The 18,557-nt window shown below is 49.6% G+C and overlaps 1 protein-coding gene across 1 annotated transcript; it reads right to left on the bottom strand.

Moving 5' to 3' along the window:
* Positions 1 to 8,658: 8,658 nt before the first annotated feature.
* On the bottom strand, positions 8,659 to 9,617 carry RNF222 (ring finger protein 222). The gene is made up of 2 exons (XM_077834347.1): positions 9,602 to 9,617; positions 8,659 to 9,353 (listed from the first exon to the last, which is right to left on the bottom strand). Exons 1-2 carry the CDS (start codon positions 9,615 to 9,617, stop codon positions 8,659 to 8,661), a joined length of 711 nt encoding a protein of 236 aa, XP_077690473.1.
* Positions 9,618 to 18,557: the final 8,940 nt, after the last annotated feature.

Raw genomic sequence — 18,557 nt, 5'->3', positions numbered from 1 at the left:
TTGTGGATCAATATGGAATTCCAACAAAATTAATTAACATTATGAAGGCAAAATGCTGCATTAAAATGGAAAATGGATTGAGTAAGCCATTCAGCATCAAGACTGGTTTAAGGCAGGGGTCCGTCCTGTTTCCTTTTTTGTTTATGCTAGTGATCAACTGTGGATTAAAACAATGCGATAGTGATACATATGGCCTAAAATGGAACAATTCAAGGCTATTTGATCTAGACTTTGCTGACGACATCGCTCTTATCAATGAAGATGCCAATGGACTACAAAAATGCACAAACCAAGTAAAAGAAGTAATGGAGAAGATAAGTTTGAGATACAATGCAAAGACATGTAAAGTTCTGTTAATAGGGACTATAGGGACAGAAATCAAAACTGAAGAAGAAAAACTGGAGAAGGTGGACAATTTTATATATCTTGGAAGTTCCATCAGCCAAGATGATACTGGTTCTGAGGAAATAAGAAGACTCAGGAAGGCAAACACTGCATTTGGAAGACACAGAAACATCTGGCAACTCAAAAACATCTCCCTCAATATAAAACTGAAGGTGTACAAAGCAATTGTTATCACCATCACAACATATAGCAGTGAGACATGGCAATTTACTAAGAAAGAGACTCAAAAGCTGGATGCATTTCATCACAAATGTCTGAGAAGAATATTGGGGACAACATATAGAGATAGGAAGATGAATGAAAAAGTCAGAAAAATTGATGGACAAGGCACCCTCACAAATAATCTACAAAAGAAGACATCAGTGCCCGGGACATGTGCTGAGAATGGAAAAAGAATGCTGCCCAATTACTGCCCTTGAATGGCAGCCAGGAAACACAAGAAGAAAGAGAGGAAGACAGCGAATAACATGGAAATGAATGGTTTCAGAGTAACAGCTGTGTTAGTCTGTATTCGCAAAAAGAAAAGGAGTACTTGTGGCACCTTAGAGACTAACCAATTTATTTGAGCATGAGCTTTCGTGAGCTACAGCTCACTTCATCAGATGCATACCGTGGAAACTGCAGTCATTATGCAAGGTAGCCTATTTCCTCTTGTTTTTTCTTACCCCTCCCCCCAGATGTTCTGGTTTAACTTGGATTTAAACTTGGAGAGTGGTCAGTTTGGATGAGCTATTACCAGCAGGAGAGTGAGTTTGTGTGTGTATGGGGGTGGGTTTTTGGAGGGGGGTGAGGGAGTGAGAGAACCTGGATTTGTGCAGGAAATGGCCTAACTTGATTATCATGCACATTGTGTAAAGAGTTGTCACTTTGGATGGGCTATCACCAGCAGGAGAGTGAATTTGTGTGGGGGGGTGGAGGGTGAGAAAACCTGGATTTGTGCTGGAAATGGCCTAACCTGAAGATTACTTTAGATAAGCTATTACCAGCAGGACAGTGGGGTGGGAGGAGGTATTGTTTCATATTCTCTGTGTATATATAAAGTCTGCTGCAGTTTCCACGGTATGCATCTGATGAAGTGAGCTGTAGCTCACGAAAGCTCATGCTCAAATAAATTGGTTAGTCTCTAAGGTGCCACAAGTACTCCTTTTCTTTTTATGGAAATGAATAGTTCTGAACAACATCAAGCACCTCAACATGAAATGGGAAGATTTGGAGAGAAGGGCAGTTGATAGGCAAGGATGGCAAATGTGGGTAGCCCAATGTGCAGCAAAGCACGGGATGGACTAAAGTCTAAGGTAAGGTCTTGCAAGGGGGATACACTTAAAAAACCATCAGACATGCTTTTCTAGCTGGAGGGCAGGCTGTGCTCTGGGAGTCTATTCGCCCCTTGCAGGGAGTCAGGACAAAGCCAGTGGCAGTGGAATTTAAGTGGTGTATAGCCCACAGACTGGCCCTCTGCATGGGAATGAATTCCACTTCATGTTAGGGAGAGAAGAACTCAGCCCCCGAGCTGGGCTAGCAGAAAGGGGTGTTCTAGGGACAGTTTATGCCACAAGTGTATTTTCACTCTCTCCGCTCCTGTCAGTCCCTCTGGGTTTGTTTTTCACCCCGTTCCACTCATCACCCTATTTTCCCACTGCATATTTTTCTCTCTGCTTCCCAAACGCAGCACAGTCCATGTGCAAGTCAAACATGAGGACCCTGGATGTCTGAATGGCTTCCTGACCAGGCCACAGGTGTCTCTCCATCCAGCTGCTGTATGACAAATACCCCGCTGCAGCACTTGCAAAGAGACTAATGTTCATTTATATCCCAGCATCCTGCATGGGTCTGGAGTCACACTACCCTGAGCGCCAGCCAGGAGGCTCATGGCATTGCCCGCTCACTCATGCTATTCTATCTTCCTCCTCTCTGCCCTTGCTTTCCTTCCTTTACTGCAGCCATTCTCTGATTGTGAACCCTCCTTCATGCAGCAAACAGATAGGCGATGTCTGCATCAAGCTGTGTCCGCTCTGAGGTACCTGTTAAATGTACCCCCCAACATCTCACCTCGCTCCTTTGGAACAAGACGTGGGAATCCCTTTTTGTTCCTCCCTGTGAAGTGCACATTATCCCCACAGCCGCTGCAGTTTCTCCAGGGAAAGAGCCCTTTGGACGCAGTCGGTGAGATCTCATAGCTTCCCTCTGGTAGTGTGGTCTCCATGGAGAGAATGCTGCTGTAGAGGCAGGTGAGAAGGAGCAGTAGGGATGGTAGCCTGCTCTCACAGGACAATTCTTTGCCATCTCCAGGGGCTGAGTCTTAGAAACAGCCTGGGTGTGACTGCCACACATGGGGCCACACGGTGGCATTCTGGTTCTGATCAGTGAGCGCAGGAGGAAACGCCCTCCCCGCGCTCAGAACAAACCAGGTCGGGCTGTTCTGTGCAGACAGCTCAGCCAGGTGTGGGCTCACCTGCGGGAAGGAGGATGCTGAGCAGCCTCCTCAGGGCAGCCTTGCAGCTAGCAGCGGTTAGCAATGGGGTTGAAGGGCAGGCAGACGTTGCTTCTTTCCCGCCCCGCCCCACCCCAGTCATATGTTGCCACTGGAGCTCAAATGTGATGGAGACACATCTCTCCACCTCCCACCCCCCCCCCCGCCTCAACCAGGGCTCCTGGTTTCCAAACAGACCTGATCTGGCCAGCACTTTGGAGAAGGTGCACAGAGAATCAGGCACGTCCTGCTGGGCCCTGACACTCGGTTTCAGCAAACAAGCTGGCTGGGGACTTGATACTCACTCAGAGCTGGGCCAGTCTGGGGGCTCCCAACATTTCAGTTACTCCACACACAGAAGGGACTCATACAGAAGAGAAGCTGCTCATTTTCTAATGGGCAGGGCTCCTTGTGTGGGTTGCACTGCGGCACTGGCCCTGTAAGGTAGCGTGAGAGGTCAGTTACCCCGTTCCAGGGAGCTGAATAACCAAAGCAGCTCCTGGGAGAGGAGTTGGTCCTGGGGACAGTCAGTGTCTGGGAGGGAGCAGGTGCAGGGAAAACCAGACCACTGTTCCTTTAAGGGCCTGGGACCAGAGCCCTGTGGGACAGGTGTGGCAAAGCTTGCGGCTCTCCCAGGGGTTTTGGGTTACGAGACCCACCAGGAAGTGTTCAGAGACTGATTAGTTGACTGGGAAGAGAGTCAGAGGGAGACTCCAAGCCCGCTGAAGGGGAGCTCAGCTGCTGGGGGAAATGAACCAGCACCCACAGGGTCCCAGTAAGGAGAGCAGTGCAACCCTCTAAACTTGAGGGGAGAGTTTGCAGGCCAGGACTTAAAGGGACTCAGTCCCTAGCAGGAGTGCTGAGAAATACCCTGATCCTATGGGGGCAAAAAAGGGGCTCTGTGGGGAGCTGGGAGGCTGTTTAATACATTAGACCCCAGGACAGGGAAACTGAGGCATGGCCCCCTATTTCACATGTAGGTGAACAAGCTCCATCCCAGAAGGTGGTTGTTAGGATGTCATTTCCTGGTTTAAAAGCCATTGCAGTTTTTCTGCTGCCCTGTCAATGCTTAGCCGGGGCTGCTCAGTTGACCCCAATCCTGCAAACATATATGTAGGTGTAACTTTACTCATGTGGTAGACCACTCATGTCCAGGGAGTAAAGCTGGAGGTGTGGTGTATAAGTGTTTGTAGAAGCAGGCTTGGTGACTTCCTCTCTTGCTGCGGGATCAGGCAGGGTACGGTCAGGGGATGCAGGGAGGCCTTTGCACCCTTGTGCCTGATAATGCACACCTATTGCAACTCGCAATGTGGGATTAGAGCAGCCACGGCTGGGTTGCTACTGCCCCTCCCAGGAAGGTGGGCGGGGCATGGGGAAGGGCTGGAATTTTCCCCTCTCCATACACCAGCCAGCATAACTGAATCAGCACAGAGGGGCAGGGTGGCTGCCCCAGGAAAGAGCTGGCTCAATTTCCTTCCCCAGTGGAGTAAGTGGACCAAGGAGGAAGCAGGGACAAAGGCCTAACTGACTGTACAGGGAACAGAGACAAGGAGTCTCCCCAGAGGCACACACACAAAGTCACCCAACAAGAAATACAAGAGAGAGTGTCTCACTCACCCCACGGGGTCAGCCTCTGTTCTCAGTGTGAGGATCACAGCTACAGCACTGTCAGCCAGAGGTGCCAAGGGACAGGGTCCCTTTAACATTCCCTGCTCTTCTTGACATGCTTGTGATGCTGATGCCGTCTGCTATTGCGGGGACCCAGCAGGTGGGGTAAGGTGGTGCTAGCTGAGAATCACTTCGGTTTAAAGTGAGTTCATGTTTAAAGGGCCTGATCCTGAGCAGACAGGTTCACAAAGGTATTTAGGCACCTAACTCCTATTGGTTTCGATGGGTGTTACACACCTAAATACCTCTGTGAATCTGGGCTGATACTTCACTGGGACTTTATGGTCTCAGGTAACTGGGCGTGAGAGTAGCAGGTGTCAGCAGCTCCGGAGTGGACAGGAGTCACCACTAGAGCTGGATGAAAACTCTTTGTTAAACCACAAGCTCAGTTCATAGAGGCCTTTTTTGGTTTGCAAATCAGTCCCGATTCCTGCAACTGTCACCGTTTCCCATATGGACTCACCAAACAGGTTGGATGAAGAGTTTCCCAACTTTGCCCAGTGTGAGCAGATCCCTATACCAAGAGCTGGTCGAACATTTTCCAATGGAGCATTTTCCCATCAGAAAATGCTGTTTCGTCAACATCGAAACTTACCGGGAGAACGTGTCGCTTTCAGCAGAATTTCATTCTCATTCCATTTCGACCTTCTCAGGATGAAACATTTCAATTTTTCACTTTGAAATGACTGTTTGTGTCAAATTTTCTTTTATTTTAGGTTATACAAAAATATCAACTAAATGTTTTCTTATTTCATTTTGATGAAATCAAAAGGAGGACTTGTGGCACCTTAGAGGCTAACAAATTTATTTGAGCATAAGCTTTCGTGAGCTACAGGTCACTTCATCCGATGCACCCGATGAAGTGAGCTGTAGCTCACAAAAGCATATGCTCAAATAAATTTGTTAGTCTCTAAGGTGCCACAAGTCCTCCTTTTCTTTTTGCGAATATAGACTAACACGGCTGCTACTCTGAAACCTGTCAAAATGAAATGTTTCAGTTGACTCACAATGAATTTTTCCTTTTGAAAATTGTGTTTTGTGGGAAATTTCAAATTTCAGTGTTTCGTTCCGATACAGGATGAAACCAAATTTTGAAGCATCAGAATGTCCAGCGGGAATAGCACGGCTCCAGCTACTTTGTGAACTGGTCGTGGAGTGTGAATGGTCGCATGGTGTGTTTTTGCTCCCTGATTGGATCAATGAAATTTTGTAACAGCAGAGTGGTAACTAGGAATTGATAGATTCATGAATGACTGGGAGGAACCCAGATCCCTCAGTGACAGGTCCTGTCATGAAGTCAAAGGCTAATGGGATGTCTTATTGATGTGGAAACACTGCACCAAGGCCTAATAACCACAATGAAATCTTTCTGTGAGCTCAGCGTGACACAAGCAGCTGATAAGAGACCTTGCTTATATGGCTCTGGAGAACTGTGACACCTTTCAGAGGTTTCCATGCTCCTAATAGGGAATTCAACAGCTAGTTTAACACATCCACATCAGCACCAGACTGCCATGAGGAGGCATGTCATCTGGATCAGAGATCTCCCTCAGAGGGTGTCATAAATATAAAGGGAAGGGTAACCACCTTTCTGTATACAGTGTTATAAAATCCCTCCTGGCCAGAGGCAACATCCTGTTACCTGTAAAGGGTTAAAAAGCTCAGCTAACCTGGATTGCACCTGACCCAAAGGACCAATAAGGGGACAAGATACTTTCAAATCTTGGGGGCGGGGGAAGGATTTTGTTTGTGCTCTTTGTTTAGGTGGTTGTTCTCTCTTGGGACCGAGAGAGGCCAGACAGAAATCCATCTTCTCCAACCCATCCTAATCCAAGTCTCCAATATTGCAACCAGTATAGGTAAGCCAGGCAAGGCGGATTAGTTTATCTTTTGTTTTACAGTGAAGCTATCCAGCTCCATTCATCACAGCATGGTTGTAAACTGTGCAATATTAACCCTAAGGACACTGGGGGCAGGACACCAGGAGCCTGCCCATTTGATAGGACCAGGAGCTACCATGAACAGGGGCCTTTAAGGGAAACCGAGGAAGGTTTCCAGCAGCAGGTTGATTCTGGGATTCCCAAACCATCCTACCTCCTGGCAGCTAGACACCCTGCCTGGCCTCACAGAAATGTCTCTAAACCTCCCCACTGCTTGTCCCTAGTTCTCCAGGTCAGGACCAGGTATCTGGGAGACAGACAGGTGGGAGGGAATTTCCAGGGCCCTGGGAAAGAAGAGGGGACATCTGGGCAGGGGGCGGGGAATGTGGTGGCCAGGCAGGAGCTGCCGGAGCTGAGGGGCAGGAGGGGAATGCTAAGAGACAGGGATTTTTATCTTCAGTTCCTCAATGCAACTGTCCAACATGCTCCAGAGTCATCACCCTCCCAGCAATGCGCCTTTGTCCACACAGCCAGGCTTCCCCAGTGAGGCCATTCACAGAGCAGCCACTGTTAGAAAGGTAGATGTGTCTGTGCAGGAGCAGCCTAGCGGGACTTTGCTGCGTCCCCCAGAATCCAGGAGAGATCTCTGCACTGGGAGGTGACTCACATGCCCCAAGCAGACATAGGAGATTGACAGGGACCCTGGGCCACTGCAGAGCCCAAGGCGGTGTGAGGGGTCAGACAGTTGGACCATAGTGGAGAGATGAACATGGCGGTCCCAAGAGGGCAGCAGGCCTGGTGCATTCCTTCCTGCTCATCTGTTTTCCATCCCTGTTTTTCAGTGGCGGAGGGAGAGAGAGATCTGTGTGCGTGGCAAGCCCCCTGCTCACAGCTGTGTAGCACACTGACAGTCAGATCCATAGCAAGAACAGCCTGCACCTTGCCTGGCAGAGAGAGCCTCAACCGACCAGGGGAGCCCCTTAATGTGCGCCGTAGTGCCATGAGAACTCACCCTGCCTGTCTGCAGACAGTGCCCCTGGTGTCGGCCCTCGTGGGCTCAACAGTCCGGCTGGATCCCAAACGTTAGCGGGTTTGCCTTCCCCAGTGGAGAGGCTGCTAGAGAAGGAGCAGAGGTGCAGAGAGGGAGGAAGCCAGGGTGGGAAATGGAGCAGACAGCAGACAGAGAGAGCTGTGGGGTCAGGTGTTACCTGGTGAATGGTGTCAGTCTGAGCCACACAGGCCCAGAGGCGGGGGCAGCGCAGCAGAGACAAGCAGAGAGATTCATACAGAGATACAGACTCTGCCATGCACAGGGCTCCTCCTTGTGCCAGCCCAGCTTTGTGGGGCAGGGAGGGGATCTGGCTCCATGGCACAGGCTGCCCTGTAGCTAGAGGGCTTTTCCTTCAACTGAATTATCTTTGAGGAAAACCCTCAAGACTTCAAGTTACCGGGGAGCTGAGGCCCGCTCTTTAACGAGTCTGTAACCCAGCAAGGTGTCGCGGCATTCCCAGAGCTCCACGGGCTTTGCCTGTCCCCACTGCACAGAACCAGCCAGAGCCAACATCTGAGCACCTTGGGGCGCTAGGGGTATAATGTCCACTAGGGAGAAAACAGACTAACAAACTCACATCACTGAGGATGTTTAATTGAGGCAACCTTGTCCACCACCAACATCCCAGACACTTTAGTGGCAACTGTTCTAGGACTGTGAAATAATCACACCGAACGTAACAAGGCCGGTGCCTCTTGTGCCTCTATGGTGACTCGGGCAGCGTTCTGTCCTGTGACTTGGTGTCTGAACGCGTTTATCACAAGCGTCCAAGTCTTTGGCATGGCCTCTTGGCTCCAAGGCGGCACCTCTGCCAGCTCTGTGCCCCGGAGCTGTCTCAGCACCACCCGCCCACTTACTCTGGCGCATGGCCCCCAGCATCTCACCGGGGCACCAGTTTACCCCCTCAGTCAGAAGGAAGTGCAACACCTGCTAAGTCGCGGCACCATTTCCTGCAGCCTCTGGGCATTCCTCAGAGGTCTCCCACACAAGCACTGGCCAGCAAGCCCACAGGTATTTGCATCATGGCCGCCTGCAGGATTTCCATATTGCAGACAATCCAAGGATCCTGGGTTATTCCCAAGAGAAGGGGGCATTCACCTGGGGGCACTGGGTATCTCTGCGAGTGTTGGGTTGTAGGCACAGCTCTCTGCCTGGGTCCTGTTTGGAGCATTCTCCAGTCCCACTCAGAAACTCCTCTTCACCAACAGGACCCAAGGGAACACGGCCGCCAACAGGGCAACTGTCAAGATGAGGAGAACAGCCAGTATAATGGGTGACTGGCAGCACCACATCCCAAGGGAACTCATGGATGCCCCTGACTCTGGCACCTCTGTGCCATGTCCCCTAACCACTGACCTACAGCTCTCCTCCACCAGCGGCATCCCATGATCACTGATCATGAAGACATGGGCTTCCCGAGCCAGGCTGCCCGGCATGGCCATTGAGTCCATGGGGATGCCACTCATGCTGTCACTCCTGCCATAGCTCTGCACTGGCATCACAAAATGGCTGGGGACCACCAAGGTGTTGTCTGGCGCTGACTTTCGTAGGTGGGGCAACAAGGAGGGTGAGAGAGTCAGCTCCACAGGTTTGGGGGACTCCCCTGGTTTAGGAGGCCAGCGGGTCACCTTCTTGCTGAGGAACGTCACATAGCGGCAGACAGGGCAGATGATATTGTTCTGGACCTGCCCGTCTAGCCTGGAGGAAAGCAAGCATTTCACCAGGCAGTCGTGGCAGAAGGTGTGTCCACATCTCAGTGTCCTCTGGGCAGCCTCCAGCGGGTGGAATTTCTCATAACACACGGGGCACTCACCAAGGGGCTTCTCCTTGCTGGTGTGAGTCTCAGATATCCCAGTCATGTCAGTCACATGCTTTGCACCTGGGGGAAAGAGAAACGATGGGCATCAATAACAAATAGCAATGACAGCAGCTAGACCCAGGTACCAGTGATCACATCCGGTCATTAATATTCTGTGCTTCCCATTGTCTCTCCCTTGCCCTCTGACTGGCTACTCTAATTCCCTGTCTTCCAACTGGCTATGGCCCCCAAACTCCCAATCCACATGCCCACAATAAATACAGTAGCCTCATCTTCTGACTCCTTCCCTGTCCTGTCTCCCCACTGACCTCCTGTCTTCTCCATCTCTCCTCCCTGCGGTGGCCTGGCCCTGGGAGAAAGGTGCAGCCATCCCCTCCTTCTCTCATGGATGGGTGAGACAATTGTGGAGTGCTATATATATTAGGGTGCTCTGGTGAGGCATTTCTGGAAGAATGTTCTTCACAAGAATCTCAGCTGCTTTGGGCTTTTGGCTGCCTGGAGCAACAGTTTCTGAATGCAAAATATGAAGAGAAAATGAGCCAATCCATAGCTAGGGCTGGCTAACCCTGCCCAGTGCCAGATGGCAGACACAACAAGCCATCTAGGAAATGCACCCTCTGGCCCAGGAGGACCTCCAGATTTCACCGGAAGCAGCTAAAAAGCTCATCAGTGTGTGTGATGTACAGCCAGGCCACGAGCTACCAACCTGCCCATGCCACTCAGAAAGGAGGTGCTCCCGCACCATGGGAAAAGCCAGATAGAGTGAAAAAATGGGGTGAAGTCAGGTCAGAGGGGAGAATTGGGAGCAGGTTTCAAGGACAGTCAGATTCACAGTGGTGCGTGTGCAATCAGGTAGGTAGGTAGGTAAACTAAAGATTGAGGCTCTCCACAAACCAGCTGAACATTTCGTACACTGAAGACTGGTTGTGTTGGCCCCACCACCCTTTCTGGGTTTTCCCATAAGGTATGATGCCATCTCTTCTCATCTCTCAGCTCGGGAGACCGCAGTCATCTGTTTAATCACTGAAATGCTGCAAAACCCGCAGCAGCAGCAGGGCATGCCTGCCCTACAACATGCCTCTGCCCTGCCCTGCAGGGTTGGGGCCGGAGTTCAGTCTCCATGACCCATTCCGTCCTTTGCTTCCCTGCTGAGACTGACAGTGCCAACACAAGGGTGTTTTTTGCCAAGTTGACACCTAAGACACCAGCCCATTCCTCTCCATGCACAGAGCAGCCCTCACAGGGTAAGCTAGGAGGTTGTCACTTTCACAGGGTCATACAGTCCAATGCCAGCAGGGACCACTATGATCATCTACTATGATCTCCTGCATAACACAGGCCAGATAACTCCCCCGGTAAAACCTGCGTCAAGCCTGTAATGTCTTTTTGTGCTTCACCAGATCATTTTGAAAGACATCCACTTTTGCTTTTCAGATTGCAAGTGATGGAGAACCCTCCATGTCTGTAGGTAAGATGTTCCAATGATTAATTACCCTCGCTGCTAACCATGCGTGCCTTATTTCTAGCCTGAATTTGTCTAACTTCAGCTTCCAACCTTGCAGCTCATCATCTTTTTCTGTTAAATTAAAGGCCCCTTTACTGTCAGAAATCTCTTCCCCATGTTGATAGTTGTAGACCATGATCAAGTCACCTCTTAACCTTCCCTTGGAGAAACTAAGTTAAAGCTTCTGAATTCTCTCACTATAAGGCAGGTTTTCCAGACCTCGGCTCATTCTTGTAGCTCTTTTCCGAGCCCTTTCAAATTTGTTCACATGGTTTTGGCAGTGTGGACCCCAAACCTGGACACAGCATCCCTAGAATGGACTCGCTACTGTATACAGATGTAAAACCGCCTTCCAACACTTACTTGACATTCCCTGCCATGCTTTCTGCCATTGCTGACCTAGGCGCAGTCTAAACAAGTGTCATCGAGGTGAAAGACACAGCATCCTAACTCACCCCCTGCGCCATCCTAGCCATATCCCCTCCAGTCCAGGGATTTCAGAAATCACAATGGATCCCAGTCACACCTGCTGTAAATGGACCCACTTCCACCAGCGTGGAATCCGGTGAGTGTGTTTGGAGCCCAGCAGGGACTCCACTCCAGCATTTTCTTCCCTATTAACCTAGCCACCAGAGCTACCTGTGAGATGCTCCAGCCCCCAGCTCCCAAGCCTCCTGCCCTTGGAAACATCTTACCTTGTCTATGGCCAGAGTTCAATCGCTTCTCCACCCATAACTCCTGTGTCCAAGGACCACGGCCTGCTGCGTCTGACCTCCCTGGTGCTGCATTGGCGAAGGAGAACAAATGCAAGCCACCTATATAACAAGTCGGGGTTTGCTTTGTGCATCATCCCTTCTGCATTGCACAATGGCCATGAAGGGAACAGGACAGCTCCCCAGGAGTGAATGTGGTGGAACTCGTTTGTGTTTTAAAGGCTTCTCACTCCATCTCTCCAGCTGGGGACTGGCAAGGAGCCAGCAGCAGGTGTCTGAGGTGGCAGGTAATCCAGAAACACCATCATAACATTGTTCACCTCTGCGCAGAGCCTGGTATTGAGACATCACTGTTCCTCCTGCTGCATGCATTGCCAGGCCTCTCCAATGCACGAGGCCTCAGTGAAACATGCACCCAACCCTCCCCCTGCCACATTGAATTACAATGTGGTGTTCCTACCAAGTAGGGCTGGGTACTCTGGTCTAGCAGCTGGCCTGCCTAGATGTGCTGCCACACTGAGGTTTATAAGCATCACCTTGCCAGGTATGTTCCAAAGAAGGTTCCCTCTGGCCAAGCCAGGAGGAGCTATGAGCTGGGCTGAACTTGTCCCAGCTGCCTGGTGCTCCTGCATAGTCCTATTACAGTCGCCAAGTAAGAAGGCATGTTAAGGTTAATAAATAAGATGTTAAGGGCTTTTTGTAGCTCCCAGCTCCCACCATCACCTCTGAGTTGGAGATCTTTACCAGTTGCCACATAAATTTGAATCTCCCTTGCTGGCTTGGGCTGAGATTTGCAAAGCTGCCTAGTGGATCTGGACATCCAATTCCCATGAACTGTGATGAGAACTGGGCATACAAATCTCTTAAGTGGCTCTGAGAATCTCATCTTGGATGAGTTCCCATAGCACGATCTCTAGTGTTACAGTGATATGATCTTCACCCACCCCAGCTAGACTATAACAGATATAGTAGGGCCTCTAGGATCTACTGGGCAGGCGTCAGGGTGCATTACAGGCAGATCCAGGTATTGCTGGGATCTGAAGCCCATGCTGGATAAAGCCCTGGAATCTGCCCAGAGGCAATGCACAGGTAATTTCACGTCATCAGGTGCCCATGCAGCATGCAGGGTTCAGAGTGTGTTCCCAGAGGCATAGGACGCACATGGGCACAGCAGAGATGACTCTTGGGTTACAGCGCATTAGCAGACTTCTGGCGAGAGGAAAGGGTGGGGGTGGAATCTGGCAGGAGGGACCTACACACAGCCCCCCGCCCACCTCCTGGCATGGGGCTGGGGCCAGTAACCGCTTTTCAGCAGAGCTCAGGGCTTGAAAAGACTCAGAATCGATTTCACCAGGAGCAGGGATTTTCACAGGGAATTGGATGCCAGCTCCCACCGACTCCCCTCCCCTGCTTTAACATGAATAGGGCCTGTAGGCCCAAGCCACACAGACCCAGGCAGGAAGATTCGCTTGTGGCCTTTAGCTAAATACACCACCCTGTATCCACGGCAGGTTGGCACAGACTGAGCTCCTCAGAGCTGCTCTGGCACTCAGCAAGATTTCCACAACAGAGCTCCGCAGGCCCAAAGCTTGAGTGATTTTGCCCATGACTAACTTGGCATATGTAAGACCTCATTTCTTTGTTCACATGTAATGGTCCTATTCACTTGCCTGGCTTGGACGGCTCTGCTGGAGGGCAGGAGATGTAGAACTTCTGGTCGATACCCAGCAGCGTGCACCTTCCTCAGCAACAGCCCCCACAAATCCGCTACCATTGTCTGAATCCATTACCTTTGTACCCCCATTCCACAGCAGACTGTGCCCCAGTTGTTCAGCTGTAGTGATGGCGGTCATGTTTTTAGTGGGGAAGGCTTCCACCAGTGTGAAAAAGTATCCACATCTACTAACACACCTGTTACCCTATGGCATGAAGGGCAACTCCCCTTTAGAGTCAATTTGAATCCATTCCCATGGACCACCTGGGTGCCTGGTTCATAAGAGTCCTGCTTTGTTTTCTGTTTGCTGGATCGTGTCTGGCACAAACCAGACAAGAATCAAGATGTTCCTTTAGGTCCTGTTCCCATTTGAGCCACCATCCCATTTTTGCCAACCCGTCTCTGGCCTTGGCCTGTTTGGGATGAGCACACTCCATGCACCCACAATAACAGATCTTGTCACATATCCCATGGTACAACCCAGACCAAACCATCTTCTGGTTTCACACTTAGGAGTCCTTGCTCCATTACTCAGTCCTGACCTTCTACCTTCACGCCCTGCCTTTGAGCTCACTCCCAGAGAGGACCTAATGCAGAATCCTGATTCTGGATGCTTTGTAACTGCTCTACCTTTGCTTGTTGCTGCTGCTGCTGACCCAGAGTGCAAACTGCTACTGGGATAGTTTCCAATGCCAGCTCCCATGGCCAGGGAGGTCTAGTTACTACTACAACCTTGGCTACTCAGTCGGCTTCCTGAATCCCTTTTACTGAGATCCCTTTTTCCTATGCGCCCCAAATTTTAACCATCTCCACTCTGTCAAACTGCTTGGCTACTTCAACCAACATTTCCCACATAGTGCTGGATTCAAGCTCGCCTCCATCCATAGCCCAATACTTGTTCCGAGCCCCTCAGGCCAGCAGTACCACAGCTCCCCTGAACACCCAATCCGAATCCAGAACTATGGCGAGTTTGGAGCGGGACCCGGTTTCATCCATCAGCAGGCTGCTAACTGATGCTCCTTCTGCATACAGAGCTGGCCGACTCCCACAGTTGTACTGCAAAGTACTTAGGACCTTTCCATCCATTAATTTCACTGCTGCCAAACCTCCTTTCCTTTGTCCTTGGACACAGTGGCTACCACCATCTGTAAACCAAACCTCCTCTTCTGCTCTTGCCTTGTTGACATGGAGTTTTCCTGCAATCCATTCCCTTGGCTCTTTAAACTGAACAGCCCCCGTGTTTTCTCCTGGCAAAGCCAGAGTTCATTTCTGTACTCTGTCATTGCTGGCCTGCCCAGTAGATACGTCTCCCCTCTAACAGTGGGGCATGGTGACTGACAATGAACACCTTGTATTAAATATCTCTTCCTAATTAATTTAGATGAGCACATGGAGAATACACTTATAAAGTCTGCAGCCAATACCAAGCTGGGAGGGGTTGCAAGCACTTTGCAGGACAGGTTTGGAATTCAAAATGATCTTGTCAAACTGGAGAAATGGTCTGAAATAAATAGGATGAAATGCAATCATGAAAAATGCAAAGTCCTGCAGTTGCGAGGCATGTTATAACCAAGTGGCGGATGACGCTGAACTTGGCTGAGCCAGGGGAGACAAGCCAGCATTCCACACAATCCCCAGTCTCAGTGCTCAAGAGTAGTCGCTATGAACGGCATCCTGAACGACAGCCAAGGTCATCCATGTAAATTGGATGATGACATCTTCTCTGGCTGGGTGGAACATTATCACAGTGCCCTGACCCACCCTCCAGCTGGTGCTTGCTCAGAGCTGGATGATTCACAGCTACTGTGGGTTCAGACCCAGACACTTGGACTGATGTACCAATGTTGGATGAAGTGAAGTGTACCATCTGCAAACTGAAAAACGGACGTGCAGCCAGTGGTGATGGCATCCTCCCAGAGTTGCTAAAATGTGCTATTGACCCTGTAGCGAAATCACTTCTGGCCATCTTTCACCTGGCGTGGAGAACTGGAACCTTGCCAACTGCGTGGAAGGACGGTATTGTGATCTCACTTTATGAGGGCTCAGGACCGTGCAGTGAATGTAAGAGCTACAGGCCGATCACCTTGTTGTCCGTTCCAGGGAAGGTGTTTGCGCGTCCTCTGCAGGCATGTTTGGAGCCCCTGGTGCCTCGGAAGCATCATCCCCAACACTCAGGATTTATGAGGAAAGGTCCACATTAGACGCCATCTTGGCCCTCTGCTTGTTGTCGGAGATACACCATGACTTTAAGAAGCACCAGCATGTGGCGTATGTGGATCTTAAGGCTGCATTTGATTCAATTGAGTGAGTTGTGCTATGGAAGGCCTTAAAGGGTGTAGGCGTCCCAACCACCCTGCTGGACTCGATTAGCAAGCTGCACTGGAACCACTGCCCATGTACATCTGGGGAATCAGGTATCGGCACCTTTTAAATCAATATCTGGTGTCAGGCAGGGCTGTGTCTTAGCCCCTGCACCCTTTGTCGGGCAACGGATTTCATAATTCAGCATGCCATCCGGCCCATAGGCATTGAGATCTGTGATCTCTCACTCTCAGACCTTGGCGATGCAGCTGATGTTGTTCCACTAGTACGGAGCCCCAGCAGGTTTCACGAGGCGCTCCAGCAAATGAAGGGGAGTCGGCCAAGTTTGGCCTCCATGTTTCATGCTCAAAGACAAAGCTGCAAAATCTAAGATCAGGTCCACCCATGATTCCAATCGCTTTGAATAATGAAACTGTCAAAGGAGTCTCCAGCTTTTGCTATTTGGGTTCTAGACTCACCAGTTCCTCCAACTCTCCACCAGATTGACATTGCAATGTTTGCCAAGGGTCATTTACAACAAATATGGAATCAACGTCGTCTCGGCACAACAACCAAGTTCAGGATCTATTCGAGCCGTATCATCTCTGTCCTGCTACAGCATTGCGAAACATGGACACTACGCCGCTCAGACTGGGCAAAGCTGGAGGCTTTCCACACAAAATGCCAATGTCATATGTTGGGCATAAAGTGGAATGATTTCATTTGTAATGCAGATGTTTACAGTCACTCCGGTCTACAGAATACTGGGGCCATTGTCTACAGACGGCGCCTTATGCTTTTTGGACATGTCGCGAGAATGCCACAAGATGTTCTAGCGAACACGGTTCTCCAGGTGTCTTGTAACATGCAGGATAAAATTCCACTGACCAAGGGCTGGAGGCAGCCCAGAGGCAGACTCTGTATTACATGGATTGGACTCTTGGCCCATCAAGCCTTTGCGGCCACACAGGAACGGATCAAATGGCGAACGATCACTACCGCTGACGGTTTGGCTAAGCTTTGAAGAAGAAGAAGACTACTACATTTAGGAAGGAACAAGCAATTGCATGTGTAACATCCACAGAGCCCAGCTGTTGACGGACAGGATTGAACCTGGGACCTCTGGAGCTAAATGCATGAGCCTCTACTGCGTGAGCTAAAAGCCCTTAGATAAGGCTGTTGCAGACTCATTAATCGCTAAGTGGTCTCAGTGCCACTAGAGGGGACAGAGCACCACACCCAGGAGGTGTGTGGGTTACACATGCATACAAATGCGAAATGACTGCCTAGGAAGGAGTACTGCAGAAAGGGATCTGGGGGTCATAGTGGGTCACAAACTAAATATGAGTCAACAATGTAACACTGTTGCGAAACACGGAAACATCATTCTGGGATGTATCAGCAAGAGTGTTGTAAGCAAGACACAAGAAGTAATGTTTCCCTTCTACTCAGCACTGATTAGGCCTCAGTTGTACTACTGTGTCCAGTTCTGGGCACCACCCTTTGGGAAAGATGTGGACATACTGGAGAAAGTCCTGAGGAGAGCAACAAAAATGATTAAAAGTCTAGAAAACACGACCTATGAGCAAAAATTGAAACAGTTGGGTTTGTTTAGTCAGGAGAACAGAAGACTAAGGGAGGACATGATAACCGTCTTCAAGTACATAAAAGGTTGTTATAAATAGAAGGGTGATAAATTGTTCTCATTAAACACCGAGGATAGGACAAGAACCAATGGGCTTAAATAGCAAACAAGGAGATTTAGGCTGGACATTAGGAAAAACTTCCTAACTGTCAGGGTGGTTAAGCACTGGAATAAATTGCCTAGGGAGATTGTGGCATCTCCATCACTGAACGTTTTTAAGAGCAGGTTAGACAAACACCTGTCAGGAATGATCTAGATAATACTTAGTCCTGCCTCAGTGCAAGAGGACCATACTAGATGACCTACTGAGCTCCCTTCCAGTCCCACATTTCTAAGATTCTACGATTCTGATCTCCCACCAAGTATTTATGCTTGATACTAGCCCAGGCCGCTGCCAACACAAGGGTCAATTCCAGACAGTCTAGAGTCTCGCTGGTTTTGGTTTGTTCTCTACTGACATAGAGATGGTGTATAAACACATGCTTTCCATAGTTTGAATAGTCTCCACAGGCTATAAGAAACTATGAGCTCACAGTGCTATAGATAGACACTGGAACAACTTGTTGGGCTTGTTTTTCTGCTCCATCCACAATGGAACCAAAGTTATTTTGTATGTTGCACACTTCTCACTGTTCCATTTCTTCCCTGTATTTTTTTGCTTCTGGGTATTTTTGTTACACTTTAACATTGCATGGCATCCTTCCTGCTTGGCGTCGTTTGCAATTTGCAGAGATTTTGTGCACACAGCAGATGTATTTTGATTATGGACTGGCAACCAAGTTCAGCTGAAACAAGAGCCAACCCCAAAACATTGCCCCAAATACAAGCTGAACTTTTTTCAGGCTCAGAGATGTTCCATTCATGCTTGTATTTCAGTTTTGTGCACCTGTGAATTCCAGCTGGGACTGGAAATGTTAGAAAGACAAAACCATTCACAAAATCCCAGAAATCTCTCCAGAAAGATTTATAGAATTTCCTGCCTAGGAGAGGCGCTGTCTGGGGTTCTCTGCTCGGTGTCCCCATCCGGTTCCCTTCGTTTGACCCTTTGACCACACTCCTGTCCCTGTTATTTCATTTGTTGTCCCCCAGATTTATTTGGTGTCCAGGTCCTGTGGATCCTCCTCTTAGGCTGGTGGGGGGGGGGTCCTTTAGCAGTGGGTGGGCTTTGCCCGCCCACTTCCCAGATCCCAATAGGATCAGCGCTGATGAGAAACAAAAAAAAAACTGGCAAGAATTTCAGAGAAAATATTTTGTTATTTTTTGTTTTGCTAGAAATTTTTTAAAGCTTCATTCAGGACTCACAAATGGTTTGGAGAAGTATCCAAAAGTCACAGTGAGGGATTCCTGTGTTACAGAAGCCTCAGGTGAGAATGGGGGCTGCTGGATA

This window comes from Eretmochelys imbricata, chromosome 14, assembly GCF_965152235.1.
Source record: "Eretmochelys imbricata isolate rEreImb1 chromosome 14, rEreImb1.hap1, whole genome shotgun sequence".
NCBI classification, from domain to species: Eukaryota; Metazoa; Chordata; order Testudines; family Cheloniidae; genus Eretmochelys; species Eretmochelys imbricata.
The sequence above is the reverse complement of the archived record's forward strand: the minus strand, read 5'-3'. Positions and strand labels throughout refer to the sequence as shown.